The sequence below is a fragment of the Sapajus apella genome, unplaced genomic scaffold (assembly GCF_009761245.1).
Source record: "Sapajus apella isolate SASKATOON/1434 unplaced genomic scaffold, GSC_monkey_1.0 scaffold36, whole genome shotgun sequence".
In the NCBI taxonomy this organism is placed as follows: domain Eukaryota; kingdom Metazoa; phylum Chordata; class Mammalia; order Primates; family Cebidae; genus Sapajus; species Sapajus apella.
Window position 1 is genome coordinate 207,442 of NW_022436976.1, and position 17,893 is coordinate 225,334.

General features: G+C 36.5%; 1 protein-coding gene across 1 annotated transcript in view; it reads right to left on the reverse strand.

Annotated features, from left to right (window-relative positions):
- LOC116564135 (calcium-activated chloride channel regulator 4-like) overlaps positions 1-15,666 on the reverse strand; it is an 85,836-nt gene extending 70,170 nt beyond the window's left edge. Inside the window, exons 1-5 of the mRNA XM_032297143.1 lie at positions 15,454-15,666; positions 5,559-5,699; positions 5,274-5,421; positions 1,820-1,928; positions 13-190 (exon numbers count right to left, since the gene is read on the reverse strand). Coding sequence (XP_032153034.1) covers positions 13-190; positions 1,820-1,928; positions 5,274-5,421; positions 5,559-5,699; positions 15,454-15,612 — 735 coding nt within the window. The 5' untranslated portion in view covers positions 15,613-15,666. The remainder of the gene's footprint in view (positions 1-12; positions 191-1,819; positions 1,929-5,273; positions 5,422-5,558; positions 5,700-15,453) is intronic.
- Between the last annotated feature and the right edge of the window lie 2,227 nt (positions 15,667-17,893).

Sequence of the window (17,893 nt, forward strand, 5' to 3'; positions counted from 1 at the left end):
CAGCATACTTACAGAATCAATACTTTGCATAAACATTATGGATGCTTTTTCTGTTTGCAGTTTATCAGGAAAGAACTGACAATCTTTTTCATATAGTTTTGTTGTAGAATCAACTCTGCACGTTCTAGTAAGACAGCTGCCTCCTTGACACTTATAAACTCTGTTTATACCAGAGATGCCTGTGGAACACCTGAAAATATATGACAGTTAACATTTGAGGCAACTTAATCATTAACGCTAATAGAAATCCTAAGTGGTTCTATTCATTATGACCTTTATATCAAGATGTTTTTTCTTCTGTGTGCACTTTCTATCCTGGCAGTAGAGTTTAAGGGTTCCAATCAAAGTAATTATCTATTTTTAAAGAAATTCTAGAGGGAAAATTTATGTGAGGCCTCCAGATAAACACAATGGTCGAGTTCTCCGCTGCTATTAAAGCTGCTGATCTCTTGCTTAGACATCTCTCCTGCTGGTCTTTTGTTGGCAAATACACTGCAGGGTCCTGGATAAGAGACCTTGTGAGATCATTTACTCTGAGTACCACTTTAGTTTGAAGTTCTTTGTAGATTTCTTCCCAAAGAAGATAGTCCCAAAAGAATGGTACATGGCATAGACACAAGTGTTTTGATTATTCAAAGAGTATTTTTATCCAAAGTAAAATGTGATTGGAAGCGAAGATTAGGTGCTGCCAAGAAAGATGGTAGAATAAAATATGATGGAGACAGTTTAGACATATGTTTTGTGTATGAAATTGGCCAAAGGTAGCCACAATTGCAGCAAATATGCTGGGATGTGAACATATTTTGTCTTTTTTATAGATTTTCAGTTCAAATCCAGGAAATGGTGAATATTTTTTCTTCAGCTATTTAGGGAGTTTCATAAATATGTCCATGCTTCTATTGCCCCCAAACTAGGTGGACATCATGAAGCTATCTATGTGGAAAATCATGATCAATATTCTGCAGCAGCAGTTAGACATCTAAGGGGAATATGATATAAACAAGTGCAATAAATGCAATGTTCTCTAAAATATGTGCCTGAAAATTGGTGCAATGGGGCAGAGGAGGGACCTTGATTTAAATCATATACCTTTCAATTCACACATTAACGTCAAGTCTTCAGCCCCAGCAGGACATCTAACATTGATGAGACAGTAGTACTAATTTTAATTTTGAACCAATTCTTCCCAACCATTTTGCTCTTTTGACCACATAATCAAAAGGAGAGTCTAATATTAACTATGATGCTAGATGGTATTATTAAATAACATTTATAATCTCCAAGAAGTTCCTGCTTGGCTCCTTGAAGCTGCTTGATTTCTAACTCAGTCCACATTTAGCACTACTTAACCATGTTTGTGCATTATTGTGTAATGTAAATAACTCTGATCTTATCCAAGCATATTGTGAATCCATTTACATTGTGCCCAACGTCAGTGCAAGTGAGTTCTGGAAGGTATGGTAGAGAGGTATAAAATAAGTTAAATTGCCAACCAAATGCTTGCCACTGAAATTATGTATGCTTTTTTCTTTTTGAGATGGAGTCTCGCTCTGTGTGAGGCAAGGCACATCGCTTTGGAAGCTCAATTATGTATGTTTTAAATAGCAATGTGTGAGGCAAGGCACATCGCTTTGGAAGCTCAATTATGTATGTTTTAAATAGCAATCAACTATTTTAAGATACACTTTCTAAAAAAAAGAAAGCATTATTTTGTATTATATATTGTCTGCCTTAAGACTCATTTTGGAAGAAATTAAAGTAAGGAAAATAAGAACAAATAAAAGCCTGAAGTCAGTTTAGAAAATTTAAATAGCCATGCCTTGTTGCTTCAATTTTTTTTGACTTAGCACTGTAGAAAGGCTGATCTTCATTGTACTCATCAAACACTCCCCACCGGAGGTGAGCCCACTCATGGACAAACAGTCTGCCTGTGGGAAAGCATTTCAAATACATGATCATAATTCAAGCAACACATTTTATATCAAAATATTTTAAGATGCTTCTCTTTCAGTTATAAACTATATTTAGATTTACATTTTCAACAACTACCAACATTTATATTTTGGTGTATAAAAAAGCCTATTATGTTAAATTACATTATATTATGCTATATTATGTAATATATTATCTTCTTATTCCACAACATGTTAAATCAATGAAACAATAAGGGAGTATATGCTATGAGCAGAGCATACTGGGATTTGTGTTTTGGCTCTTGAAGGTAAAAAGTCTTAGATAGTACAACAGTTTATGGCTCTCTGAATTATAACCAATGTAATTAGATACACAGTACATCTGTTGTACTAAAATACCATGGGGATGCGATTAGAAAAAAATGTCTAAAACTGCTCCCTATTATGATTTTAAAAAATGGGAAACACTGTTATGGGCCAAATGCAATTTCGGGGATGTTAAAATGAAGGACTTCATTTATGGTACTTAGCACATGTAAGCATTAATTATATGAAACTATTATTAATAATTTTCTATATATTCAATGCAATACTAGGTATTAAGAAATATAAAGATGTATGAGATTTAGTTCTTCACTTCAGGAAATTTTGAGAGAGGGAGTTCAAATAAAATGATATTAAAAAATATTTTATTGCACTTTAGGTTCTGGGGTATGTGTGCAGATCATGCAGGATTGTTGCATAGGTACATACATGGCAACGTGGTTTGCTGCCTTCATCCCCCCATCACCTACATCTGGCATTTCTCTGCATGTTATCCCTCCCCGAACTCCCTGTGCCCCCTGTCGCTCCCCAGTCCCCCCCAACAGACCCCAGTGTGTGATGATGAAATGTTTTTTAAAAATAAGAATTTCACAATAAATGGAAGAATAAAAGTAAATCCACACCTTGAGATGCTGAAATAAGGAAAGTAGAATTTTCGTTTTACCAATGTTGAGAAAAACTTCAGAGGAAACAGAGTTGGAGAAGGAGAGATTGGAAATAACATCTATTTTGCTACAGTATGTGTTTCTGTAGCTCAAATTACCTTATATGAATCTGAAAATAGGAGGAAAATACCATAGTATGAAGAAGTCATGTTTTTTTTTAAGTCCTTGCTATTCAAACTGTGGTCCTGGACCACATCCGTCAGCATCACCTGGAAGCTTGTTAGAAATGCAGAATCTTCAGGCCACTCTTAACTTACTGAATCAGAAGCTGAATATTAACAAGGCCCCTAAGTTATTCTTCTACATATTGCACTTAAAAAACACTGGTTTCAGGTTTTCTAGGCAAATGGAACCAGGTTTGTGGGAGCAGAATTAGAACTTTAGTAGGAAAGGAGAAAGCCCTCATATCAGCTACTGCAGTAGGAATTTGGTGAATGTTAAGAAAAATTTAAAACTCCCTATACCTGTCTCTCTTCTTAGAGAGTCCCCTCAGATTTGATTCCTTCTCAGGTTTCCCTGCCTCCCATGACCACCTTAAAAGCGGCCCTTTTGACTTAGAATTCCATTCCCATCTACATCATCGTCTCATTTCAAGAGATTCCCGTTTCCATTTCTAATAACATTTCTCTCTTCCCCCTCCCCACACCACGTGTCTGTGTGTACTTTTAATATGTGCTGTGGCAGCCTCCAGCCATACTGCATTGCTTGCCTGAGTGATCTAAATGATCTATTGTGATTGTTGGTGTTGGTAACATGATTATTACAAAACTGCATAGATTTTCTGAACTCTCTTAGTAATCTTATTTATCCAAAAATTGTTTTTTAGGACACTGTTTGTAGACTGTGAGGCTTTTCTTTCACAAACACATATATCACATTATGCGTTTGTGAAAAAGAAGAAAGATCTGTCTAAGAAGAAGGGGTGGCCTGTCAGTAATAGAATAGGGTTGAGGTGTGGGATATGGGAAAAATCAAGAACTGATATGGGGATATGGATCTTATAAATTAGAGAAGCCTTTCTCTTCTAAGAAAGGTACAGGTAGAGAAGGTATAGGTAGTAATGAGTTTGGAAATAGGAAGAATATAGAGACCTCTGTTTTATCAATCAGGGAATTAATGATGAGATTGAGAAGAGTGGCTGGAGATCTTGAGAAAAATGGTAGAAGGTTTAGGTCAGCTGCTATAGGAATTGAGAAAGGGAGTTGAGAAGAGCTGAGTAAAAATATTGTAGAGTAGCTTTGAGCACTTCATTGAGCTTGAAAAATGTGTCTTTATATCATATCAATTGGTTTTATAATTTTCTCCAACATTCTTGAAAACATAACAGGAGCCAAAAATAAACTAGATTCAGAAGATTTAGTAAACTGAATGAAACACAAGAATAAAAGTTGTAAGAAACTTGAACTATTTGTATTTGTAGTTGAAATGACTGACTTTGCAGGACATGCCAGGTAGAAAGAAAGTATAACTAAAAGGGCACAAAGGATTAGAGGTGCCAAGGAAAATAAACATGATCAGGATAATGTATGGGAAAGAGGTAAGACTGGGATATAAGGAAATGATGGAGCTTTCAAGAGTGGAGAGGGGAACTGGTCCAGGTAATGAATAGGACCAGATTTAGCTGAATGTTTGGCAGAGACAAGAGACTTAATAAGTGTTCAATGAACAGAAATGGAAGAGAGTGATTCTGGGGTATAGGGATTCAGGAAGGTTCCCACTGAACAATGACATATGTGTAGCGCCCTCTTTTAACAATAATTTGCATTTTTGTCTGTGAAAAACACTTTAGTTTGTTTTGATAAAATTATTTTAACATTTAGATTGAACTAGATGACATTGCCATTTTTATAGGTCAAAATGATCAATTGCAGACAATGCCATCTGTTTCAATGAAATAGGCTGATGATATCAGCAACTGATAGCCTAAGTGTGTTTTCTTGACCAGCAACTGGCAACATGACTCATTCCAGCTTACTATACATCTGGCTTTTATGTAGCTTACCTCTGATTTGTTAATATCAAGCTATGGAGAGCTGGAAATATTAAAATCTAAAAAGCATGCCTTAAAAAACATTTATAATTGCTTTTCTCTGTTTATATTTTTGTAGACACTGTACTGAGTACATTTATCTAGATTCTCTAGTTTAATGTAAAAGAAATATTTTATAAGGTAGAAACTTTTCTCTTTGGCATTTTGTAGGGAATAAGTACAGAGGCAGTAGGTCACTTGTTTAAGGTCACACATAGCTAGTAAGTAGGGGAGCCAGGATTTGATTCTAAGGACTTTGACCCAATGGCTTGCACACTTAAGCTGCACAGAAAGTTGTATGCTGCAATTATTACAAAATTGTTTTTTAACCAAAATTTCTACCTGATGGTCCATATTCATTTTGTGTTTTTCCAAGTAGAAAGTCAGGGGTGAAATGAATATGTTCGCCTTTCTCTCCACATTCTGTGAACTGCTTGGTGTATGGTTCATCTCTACCTGGGAGTGTAGGTGGTGCAACTATAACATCAGCCTGAGAATGTTGAAAAAGATTGTTAAACATCAGAAATAAAAAGATAATATTCGGTTAGAAAAACTCTTAAATAATTTGTGGCAAAACTGAGGAATATCAGAAAATATAATTTTTTAAGAGAAGATTTTAACACTTACATGTTTATAGTTTTCATACTTTGGCCTTTTGTACTGAGGATTTTCCTTCCAATTCTCAGGGACTAATATAGTTACATTTTTGAAAAAGAATCTTTTTTCTGTGGCTTCAAACAGATAAGTAGAAGCTGTAGTCAACATATCCTGTCATTAAAGGCAAACATATGTGAGAATGACAAAGTTAGAGTGAACTAAATTAGCAGGGTTTTTTGACAGATATTTCCCAATTTAAGAGTGGACAGAAAAGTAACAGACTGATGAGCGGGGTCTCTGCCTCATTATTCTAACTCTGCCACATGTCAACCGTAAACCATCACTTAATCCTGCATGTTGAAAATCTCCTCAGTCATCTATAATCCTGCCTTAAAAGTCATGTAAATGACTCCAATACTAATGTTAGTATCTTCTGGGTGACAGATCTTGGTTGATTTATGCAATGCTCCAAAGCTCAGTTTCTTCATCTCTTCAGTGAAGTATTACTATCAGTATGGTTTGCATAAAGATGGAATCAGTTATAAAGTACCCTACAAATAGACAGTCTTAAAACTGTTCATATCATTACTATTTATATGAAATCTTACTAGAAAACAGCCTTAGTTGATGGAAGTTGAGGAGGACACTCCATAGGAATGGATCATTGAAGAGGTTTCTCATTATTCCAACCCTAGGAGAAGGAACTGGATTGGGAGCCTGTGTGGGTGGGAGGTGTGATGAAAAAAATCCCATAGTAGAAGCAAAACTTTGATCAAAGAACTATTGCTCTGCCACCAATCTGAAAATAATATCACCTTATATTCAGAACTATGAACTGATTTACAAGGACAAATAAGAAAAATAGTCCCTCCCAGGAGAAAGCAAACTACTTGGAAAATATATTTCAGGATATCATCCATGAAAACTTCCCCAATCTTGTTAGAGATGCCATCAGTCAAATTCGGGAAATACAGAGAACTCCTGCAAGACTGTACACAAGAATATCATCCCAAAGACAAAAATCATCAGATTTTCCAAGGTTGAAGTGAAAGAAAAAATGTTAAAGGCAGCTAGCGAGGAAAGGGCAGGTCACCTACAAATGTACAAATGGAACTCCATCAGGCTAACAGTGTACCTCTCAGCTGAAACCCTACAAGCCAGAAGAGACCGGGGGCTAACATGGTTTGGCTGTGTCCCTACCAAAATCTCATCTTGAATTGTAGTTCCCATAATCCCCACGTGTTGTGGAAGGGAACAGGTGGAGGTAATTGAATCATGGGGGTGGTTTCCCCCATCCTGTTCTTGTGATGTAAGTTCTCACGAGATCTGATGGTTTCATAAGGGGCTTCTTCCTTTGCTTGGCTTTCATACTTCTCCTTCCTGCTGCCATGTCAAGAAGGACATATTTGCTTTCCCTTCTGCCATGATTGTAAGTTTCCTGAGGCCTTCAGCCATGCTGAACTGTGAGCCAATGAAATCTTTCTCCTTTATAAATTACCCAGTCTCAGGCATGTCTTTATTAGCAGCATAAGAATGGACTAATACAGGGGTCTTTATTCAGCATTCTTAAAATAATCTTCAACCATGAATTTCATATCCAGCCAAGCTAAGCTTCCTAAGTGAAGGAGAATTATGTTCATTTTCAGGTAAGCAAATGTCAAAGGAATTCATTACCACCAGACCTGCCTTATAATAGATCTTGGAAGGAGCACAAAGGAAACACTGCTACCAACTAATATTAAAACAGACTTAGACACACAGACCAGTGTCACTGTTAAGCAACCACTCAAACAAGTTAACATAATAACCAGCTAACAAAACAATGACAAGATCAAATCCACACATATTAATATTAACTTTCAATGTAGATGAGCTAAATGCCCACTTAAAAGGTAGAGTGGCAAGCTGAATAAAAAAGAAAGACTCAATGGTACACTGTCTTCAAGAGAACCATCTCACAATGGCATAATGACATTCATAGGCTCAAAACAAAAAGATGGAGAAACCTACCAAGCAAATGTAAAACAGAAAAAAGCAGGAGTTTTAATCCTAATTTCAGACAAAACTGACTTCAAACCAACAAAGATAAACACAGAAGGGCATTACATAATGGTAAAGGGTTCATTTCAACAAGAAAATCTAACTATTCTAAATATACATGGGTCCAACACAGGAACACCCAGATTCATAAAGCAAGTTCTTAGAGACATACAAAGAGACATAGACTCCCACTCATTAATAGTGGGAAACTTCCACATTCCATGGACAATATTAGATCATTGAGGCAGAAAATTAACAAAGATATTTAGGACCTGCTCACCATTGGACCAAATGGATCTGATAGATCTATACAGAACCCTCCATTCCAAAACAACAGAATATACATTCTTCTCATCACCACATGGCACATACTCTAAACTCAACCACATAATTGGACATAAGCAATCCTCAGCAAATGCAAATAACCAAAAGCATACCAAACACATTTGCAAACCACAGCACAATAAAAGTAGAAGAGTAAGAAAATCGCTAAAAACCATGCAATTACATGGAAATTAAATAACATGCTCCCGAATGACTTTTTTTTTTTGATAAATAATGAAATTAAGGCAGAAATCAAGATTTTCTTTGAAACTAATAAGAACAAACATATGACATACTAAAATCTCTGGAACACAGCTAAGGCAGTTTTAAGAGGGAATTTATACCATGAAGTACATCAAAAAGTTAGAAAGATCTGAAATTAACAACCTAACATCACAACTGAAAGAATTTGAGAAGCAAGAACAAATCAACTCTAAAGCTAGCAGAAGACAATAAATAATCAAAATCAGAGCTGAACTGAAGGAAACAGACACAAAAACCATTCAAAAGATCAACAAATCCAGGATCTAATTTTTTGAAAAAATTTATAAGGTATATATGCTAATAAATGAGAAAAAAGAGAAGATCCAAATAAACACAATTAGAAATAATGAAGGGAATGTTACTTCTGACCCCTCAGAAATAAAAATAACTATCTGAAGCTACTATGAACACCTCTATGCACACAAACTAGAAAACCTAGAAGAGATGGAGAAATTCCTGGACACATACATCTCCCAAGACTGAACCATGAAGAAACAGATTTCCTGAACAAACCAAATAACAAGCTCCTAAACTGAATTAGTAATAAACAGCCAACAAACCAAACCAGCCAACCAACCAACCAAACAAAAAAAGCCCAGGATCTTATGGATTCACAACCAAATTCTACATGATGTACAAAGAAGAGCTGGTACCATTCCTACTAAAACTGTTCAAAAAATTTGAGGAGGGATCCTCCTCAACTCATTCTATGAGGCCAGTGTCATCCTGATATGAAAACCTGATAGAGACCCAACAAAAAATGAAACCTTCAGGCCCATATCCTTTATGAATATTGATGCAAAAATTCTCAACAAAATACTGGCAAACTGAATCCAGCAGCACATCAAAAAGCTAATCCACCATGATTACTTAAGCATCATTGCCAGGATGCAAGATTGGTTCAACACCCACAAATCAATAAATGTGATTCATCACATAAACAGAAGTAAAGACAAAACCCACATGATTATCTCAGGAGATGGAGAAAAGGTTTTCAATAAAATTCAACACCACAATAAAGTAGGTATTGAAGGAACATACCTCAAAATAATGAGAGCCATCTATGACAAACTGACAGCCAATATTATACCGAATGGGCAAAAGCAGGAAGCACTCTCTTTGAAAACTGGCACAAGACAAAGATGCTGTCTCTTACCACTCTTATTCAACTTAATACTGGAAGTCCTGGCCAGAGCAATTAGGCAAAAGAAATAAATAAAGGGCATCCAAATAGGAAGAGAGAGAGTTAAACTATTCCTGTTTGCATATGACATAATTCTGTACATAGAAAACCCCACAGTCACAGCCCAAAAGCTCCCTCAGCTGATAAATAGCTTCAGCAAAGTTTCAGGGTACAAAATCAGTGTACAAAAATCACTAACCTTCCTATACACCAACAATAGCCAAGCCGAGAGCCAAATCAAAAAAGCAATCCCATTTGTGATTGCCACACAAAGAATAAAATATTTAGGAATACAGCTAACCAGGGAGGTGAAACATTCCTACAATGAGAATTACAAAACACTGCTCAAAGAAATTGTGTCAGACAAGACACAAACTAATGGAAAAACATCCCGTGCTCATGGATAGGAAGAATCAATGTCACTAAAAGGGTCATACTGCCCAAAGCAATTTATAGATTCCATGTTATTCCTATCAAACTACTGACAACATTTTTTGCAGCACTAGAAAAAACTATTTTAAAATTCTTATGGAACCAAGAAGAGCCAAACAGCCAAGGCAATCCTAAGCAAAAAGAACAAAGCTGGAGGCATCGTGTTACCTAACTTCAAACTATACTACAGTGATGCAGTAACCCAAAGGGCATGGTACTGGCACGAAAACAGGCAAAGACCATCAAAACAGAATAGAGAGCCCAGAAATAAGGCTGCACATACACCACCATCTGATTTTTGACAAAGCTGACAAAAAACAAGCAATGGGGAAAAGATTCCCCACTAAATAAATGGTGCTGGGATAACTGACTAGTCATACACAGAAGATTGAAACTGGATCCCTTCCTTACACCATATACAAAAATCAACTCGATAGATTAAAGACTTAAATGTAAAACTGAACACTATAAAAACTCTGGAAGACAGCCTAGGCAAAACCATCCTAGACATAGGAACAGGCAAAGATTTTGTGACAAACATGCCTAAAACAATTGCAACAAAAGCATAAATTGGCAAGTGAAATATAATTAAACTTAAGAGCTTCTGCACAGCAGAAGAAACTATCAACAGGTAAACAGACAGCGTGCAGAATGGAATAAAATATTTGCAAACAATGCATCTGACAAAGGCCTAATACTCAGCACTTAGAAGGAATGTAAACAAATTTACAAGAGAAAAACAACTGCATTAAAAAGTGGGCAAAGAACATGAACAGATGCTATTCAAAAGATGACAGACATGTGGCCAACAAGCATATGAAAAAAAGCTCAATATCACTGATCATTAAAGAAATGCAAAAACAACAACAACAACAACAACAACAACCCCACAATGAGATGTCATCTCATACCAGTTAGAATGGCTATTATTAAAAAGTAAAATTAACAGATGCTGGTGAGGTTGCAGAGAAAAGGAAACACTTACACATTGTTGGAGGACGTGTAAATTAGTTCAATCACTGTGGAAAACAGTATGGTGATTCCTCAAAGAGCTAAAAGCAGAACTCCATTCAACCCAGCAATCCCCGTATTGGGTGTATACTCAGAGGAATATAAATCATTCTACCATAAAGACACATGCACATGAATGTTTGTTGCAGCACTATTCACAATAGCAAAGACACAGAGTCAAACTAAATGCCCATCAATAACAGATTGGATTAAAAAGTGTGGTACAGGGCTGGACGTGGTGGCTCACACCTATAATCCCAGCACCTTGGGAAGCTGAGGTGGGCAGATCATTTGAGATCAGGAGTTTGAGACCAATGTGTGCAACTTGGTAAAACTCCATTTCTACTAAAATACAAAAATTAGCGGGACATTGTGGTGCATACCTGTAATCCTAGCTACTCAGGAGGCTGAGGCAGGAGGATTACTTGAACCCAGGAGGCAAATGTCACTGCTGCACTCCAATCTGAGTGACAGAGGAAGACTCTGTCTCAAAAAAATAAATTGTGGTATCTATACACCGTGGAATACTACACAGCCATAATAAAGAATAAGATCATGTCTTTTGCGGGAACATCAGTGAAACTGACGGCTATTATCCTTAGCAAGCTAACACACGAATAGAAAACCAAATACTACATGCTCTCACTTATAAATGGGAAATAAATGATGAGAACTCATGAACACAAAGAAGAGAGCAACAGATACTGGGGTCTACTTGAGCATTGGGGGTTGAGGTTGGGAAGAAGGAGAGGAACAGAAAGATAACATTGGGTACTAAGCTTAATACCTGGGTGTTGAAATAATCTGTACAACAAACCCCCATGAGTTTACCTATGCAACAAACTTTCACATGTACCCCCAAACCTAAAATAAAAGCTGAGAAGAAAAGAAAAAAGAAGACACTATGTATGGGTCATACATAGACACACAAACTTTTTATGGGAAGTAAAACTATGGTTAGTTTCCTAAGCAGAGTTGATTGTTTTAAAAGGGTAAGGAAAGGGGACAAGTCATAAACATTTTTAAAGTTTTGAGTTTTTTTAAAAGCAAGTATTGAAATAAAAACATAGTGAAAGAATCAAACAGTGATAAGCTAAAGTATGAATATTTGGTACACAAACTCATTTTCAATAAAAACTAAATTTTCTTAAAACAGTAAAAAAAAAAGTCCTTCCCTAGACCTTACTATCTTGTGAGGAAATATAAGGATAAAAGGCATTTTTTTTTTTTTTTTTGAGACAGTCTCTCTGTCACCCAGGCTGGAATGCAGTGATGTGATCTTGGCTCACTGCAACCTCTGTCTCCTGGGGTGAAGCAATTCTTATCTCTGACTGTATACTTAATATGATCTTGGAAAAATAATTTTTTGTTTTTGGACCCCCAGTATTTCACAGGATTTCTTGAAGATATTAAATGAGAAGACTTTGTGAAGGGTTGGGAGAATGTCAGGAAACATTGTGAAATCTGGAAACACCTATAAACAATTGAATTTCTGCTTGTGGTTATAGAAGACTATGTTAACAAAATTTTTGCCCATACAAGTAATTCTTTCAAATAGTGATTTCTGAGTAAAGAAAAGTTTGATACTGATTTACTGTCCTCTAGACACTAAAAACCTATCATTCAGAATCAGCTGCATTAACTGCTCTTTAAACATCTTTAGTAAAATGAATCTTTATCTTCTTCTGAAATATAAGAGGTACCTATAAGCAAATATCTCTGTGATGTAACAGAATTTGTAGGGAGTAAGTGACAAATGGCAGCCACAAAATCGCTTGATTACAACTTAGGTCATCCCTATCACCTTCTGTAGGGTAATTAAAACATGTGGAAGGATCCAACTGTGAGCAGCAGAAGACAATAGTGAAGAAATTAAACGTAAGAAATTAGTAGATGTTGATATCAGGGACAGGGAAAACTAATTTACAAGGCTGCACCACCAAACTCTGTATTAATAGAATGTTGAAAGAAACAGAAATCAGTGTCCTTGGTTTAGTCCTAGAGCCTTTCTCTTCTCCATCTGCACTTACTTAGTTATCTACACCCAGATTTTCATCCTTCATCATGAATTCAGATTCCTGCCTCCATCTACTTTGATGTTTCAGGAGTAACATAAAGTCAAAAAGCCCCAACCAACTCACTCTTGATTTTCCAAATGCCAAACTTTCTCTACTTAGTCTTCCCCTTCCCATTGATGATAATTTCATCCTTCCAAGAGTTCAAGCAAAACTCCTGAATCCTTCCTTGACTCTTAAATTTCCTTCCTACCCTCACCTATCCCCTACACATCTTAACCATCACATCACTTAGACAATCTTTACCACAACCTACCTGTTCCTAGTCACCATCACTGCAAGAGTTTCCTACCTTGGGTCCTTCTACAGCAGTAAGCTGCCACGAAGTTTATAGAGGATGGGTGACAAGTGGAAATTCTTTACAGTTTTCAGTACTGCAGTCAGTAATCCCAGAACATGCATGAAAACACACCCTTCTCTGCTCAGAATCCTCCTATGGATTTTCATTACAGAGTAAAAGTCTTAAGTTTTTCCAGGGGTCTAGGCCCTGGCACCTCTCTAACATCGGCTCACCCTACACTTCCGCTTCCTCCTGCTCATCGAGAGCTGTTCCTTCAGTCACATCAAACGAATTCTCACCTCCATGCTGTTTTTCTCACCTAGGTTTCAATGGGCTCTTCTTTCACTCATCTCAGGTCTGTGCTCAGATGACACATCATCAGTGAGGCCTTCCTTGACTGCCCTATGTGAAATAGCAACTCACATTCTCCCCCAACCCAGCCCTACCTTACACTCCATATCCTACTTCCTGATTTGTTTTACTCCACAGCAACCTACTATTAACTGATCTGTGATCCATTTACTTATTAACTACATCTCTGCAAAGAATATACACTGCATGGTGTCAGGGGCTTTTAAAAAATTTAACTACTCTTTAGCATGTCATAAACATTCAATAAAGAATTCTTTAAAGAGCAAATGAGTCAAACTGCTAATTTACAGATCAAGAAACTCAGCGTCAGGGGGCCCTGTGCCTTGTCTTCTGTCTTGTTGCAGGACAATGTAGAACGCCTGTAGAAGGCCATCTAAAACCTCCATCTCCCTCTGCCCATTACCACACTGTCCTCACTGCGCCATGCTGCTTTTAGCTTCCTGAAGCACTAAGCAGTTTCCATAATAATTATTAACTATTAACTTTGTTTTCTTCTCCATAATTCAAACAGAAGACATTCCAATTTTTTCCCCCCGAGACGGAGTCTTGCTCTGTTGCCCAGGCTGGAGTGCAATGGCATGATCTTGGCTCACTGCAACCTCCGCCTCACAGGTTCTAGCAACTCTCCTGCCTCAGCCTCCCGAATAGCTGGGATTACAGGTGTGTGCCACAATGCCCAGCTAATTTTTTGTATTTTTAGTAGAGACTGGGGTTTCACCATGTTGGTTAGGCTGGTCTCAAATTCCTGACCTCGTGATCTGCCTGCCTCGGCCTCCCAAAGTGTTGGGATTATAGGCGTAAGCCACCATGCTTGGCTGACATCCTAATTCTTGGGGAAAATAGTTGCAAACTATTTATCCAATAATGGATTAGCATCTAGAATACACAAGGAACTCAAAAACCTCAAGGCAAAGTAATGATGATAGTAATAATAAGATTTAAAAGTGGGCAAATGATCTGAATAGGCATTTCTCAAGGGAAGACATACATATGTCCAACAAGTACATGAAAAAAATGCTCAACATCAGGAATCATCAGGGAAATGCAAATCAAAACCTGAATGGGATATCATCTCAGCCCAATTGGAATGGTTATTATAAAAAAGACAAAAAAAAAATGCTGGCAAGGATGTGAGAAAAGAGACCTATTATATATTATTAATATAGACGTTATGGAAAACAGTATGGAGGTTCTTCAAAAAACTAAAAATAGAATGACCACGTGATTCAGCAATTCCACTAGTGGGTATATATCCAAGGGAAAAGACATCAGTATATGGAAGAGATGTCTGCACTCCCATGTTTATTGTAGCACTATTCATGATGGCCAAGATATGCAATCAACCCAAGTGTCCATCAACAGATGAATGGTTAAAGTGTGGTATATAAACACAAATAAATACTATTTAGTCACTGAAAAAAAATGAAATTGCTTCATTTGTGGCAGCATGGATGAGCATGGAGGACATTATGTTAAGTGAAATAAGCCAGGCACAGAGAGATAAATATCAGATATTCTTACGTATATGTAGGAACTAAACCAGTGTATCTTACGGAGATAGAGAGTACAATGATACTTATCAGAGGCTACAAAGGATAGGGGAGAGAGGGGAAAGGAAGAGAAGTTGGTTAATGTGTATAAAAGTACAGTTATATGACAGAATAAGTTCTAGTATTTGATAGTACATTAGGAAAATTAAAGTTACTGATAATCTGTCATGTATTTCAAAATAGCTAGAAGAGAGTAATTATAATGTTCCCAACACAAAGCAAAGATAAATGTTTGCATTGATGAATATGCTAATTAATCTGATTTGATCTTTACAAATTGTATACATGTATAGAAATATTACTTTGTATGCCATAAATACGTGCAGTTCTATGTAAATTAAAAATAATAGTAAAAAGCTAAAAATTAATGAAAGATATTCCATTTTGTTCTTACCTGTATTCGTTCAATTATTTTCTCATCTTCTGGCACACTAGGATCTATAACAATGATAATATCTTCAAAACCATTGTTATTCAGCCTAATGAAGGAACTATTTGACCTGTGCAGCAGGTATGGAACTAAGAGGAAAACAAAACCTCTTAATAGCCCCATTGTTCCTCTCTAGCTATTCCTGCCTTGTTCAAGAGGCTTTTCTTTTCTCTCTCTCTCTCTTTCTGTAAATAAATATATATATATATATATATATATATGGAATATTTATATTCCTAAAAGTTAATCAGTATTGGTTGATTATGGGATGTTGACTGTATAAAGGTACATGTGGGGAAAGATATGACTAATTCACATAATTGTTTTATTGCATGTTATCATAAATGTGACTAAGAGTAAAAAAAAAATCAGATTTTTTTATAAAATGCATTGCACATTTCCTCTTGGAACACATTTTTATTTTGTTACTGTTTTTCATATTCTAAGGGATCCTTGACAGCAGGGATTTTTTTTTTTCAATAGGTTTTTGGATAACAGATGGGTTTGGTTACATGAATAAGTTGTTTAATTATGATTTCTGAGATTTTGGTGCACCCAACCACATGAGGAGTGTACATTGTACCCAATGTGTAGTATTTTATCCCTTCAATCCCCTCTTAGTCTTTCTCCTGAGTCCCCAAAGTCTATTGTGTCATTCATATGTTTTATATTCTCATAGCTCCCACTCATGATTGAGAACATAAGTTTTTTGGTTTTCCATTCCTGAGTTACTTCACTTAGAATAATGGTCTCCAATTCCATCCTGGCTGCTGCAAATGCCATTATTTCATTTCTTTTTATGGCTAAGTAGTTTTCCCTGGTGTGTGTGTGTATGCATGTAGGTATGTGTGTATGTGTGTGTATATATATGGTGGGCATTTGGGTTGGTTTCATATTTTTGCAATTGCAAATTGTGCTGCTATAAATATGTATGTATAAGTTTCTTTTTCATATAATAACTTATTTTCCTCTGGGTAGATACCCAGGAGTGGGATTGCTGGATCAAATCAAATCGTAGCTCCACTATTAGCTCTTTTTTTTTCAGATGGAGTCTCACTGTTGCCCAGACTGGAGTGCAGTGGTGCACTCTCGGCTCACTGCAACCTCTGCAGTGAGGTATGCCCAGCTAATTTTTGTGAGTTTTTCTTTTAGTTGAGACAAGGTTTCACCATGTTGGCCAGGCTGGTCTCAAACTCCTGACCTCATGATCTGCCCACTTCGGCCTCCCAAAGTTCTGGGATTCCAGGCATGAGCTGCTGTACCTGGCCCACTTTTAGTTCTTTAAGGAATCTCCACATTGTTTTCCACAGTGGTTGTACTAGTTTACATTGTCACCAGCAGTGCAAAAGTGTTCCCTTTTAACCACATCCATGCCAACGTCTATTATTTTTTTGATTACAGCCATTTTTGTAGGAGCAGGGAAGTATTGCTTTGTAGTTTTGATTTGCATTTACCTGATCATTAGTGATGTCGAGCATTTTGTCATATGTTTGTTGGCCATTTGTATATCTTCTTTTGAGAATTGTCTATTCATGTCCTTAGCCCACTTTTTGATGGGACTGTTTGTTTTTTTGTTTCTGATTTGAGTTTGTTATAGATTCTGGATATCAGTCCTTTGTCAGATGTATAGATTGCAAAGATTTTCTCCTACTCTGTGTGTTGTCTATTTACTCTGCTGATTATTTCTTTTGCTGTGCAGAAGCTTTTTAGTTTAATCAAGTCCCAACAATTTATCTTTGTATTTGTTGCATTTGCTTTTGGGTTTTCGGTCATGAAGTCTGCCTAAGCCAATGTCTAGAAGGGTTCTTTTGATGTTATCTTCTAGAATTTTTATGGTTTCAGGATTTAGATTTAAGTCTTTGATTCATCTTGAGTTGATTTTTGTATAAGGTGAGAGATGAGAACTCAGTTTCATTCTTCGACATGTGACTTGCCAATTATGCCAACAGGATTTGTTGAATAGGGTGTCCTTTCCCCACTTTATGTTTTTGTTTGCTTTGTTGAAGATCAGTTGACTATAAGTATTTTGGTTTATTTCTAGGTTCTATATTCTGTTCCATTGGTCTATATGCCTGCGTTTGTACCAGTACCATGCTGTGGTGGTAACTATGGCCTTGTAGTGTAGTTTGAAGTCAGATAATGTAATGCCTCCAGGTTTTTTCTTTTTGCCTAGTCTTGCTTTGGCTATGGAGGCTTCTTTTGGGTTTCATATGAATTTTAGGATTGTTTTTTCCTAGTTCTGTGAAGAAATATGTTAGTTTTTGTTAGGAATTGCATTAAATTTGTAGATTATATTTGGCCGTATGATCATTTTCATAATATTGATTCTACCCATCCATGAGCATGGGATGTGTTTTCATTTGTTTGTGTCATGTATGACTTATTCAGCAGTGTTTTTTGTAGT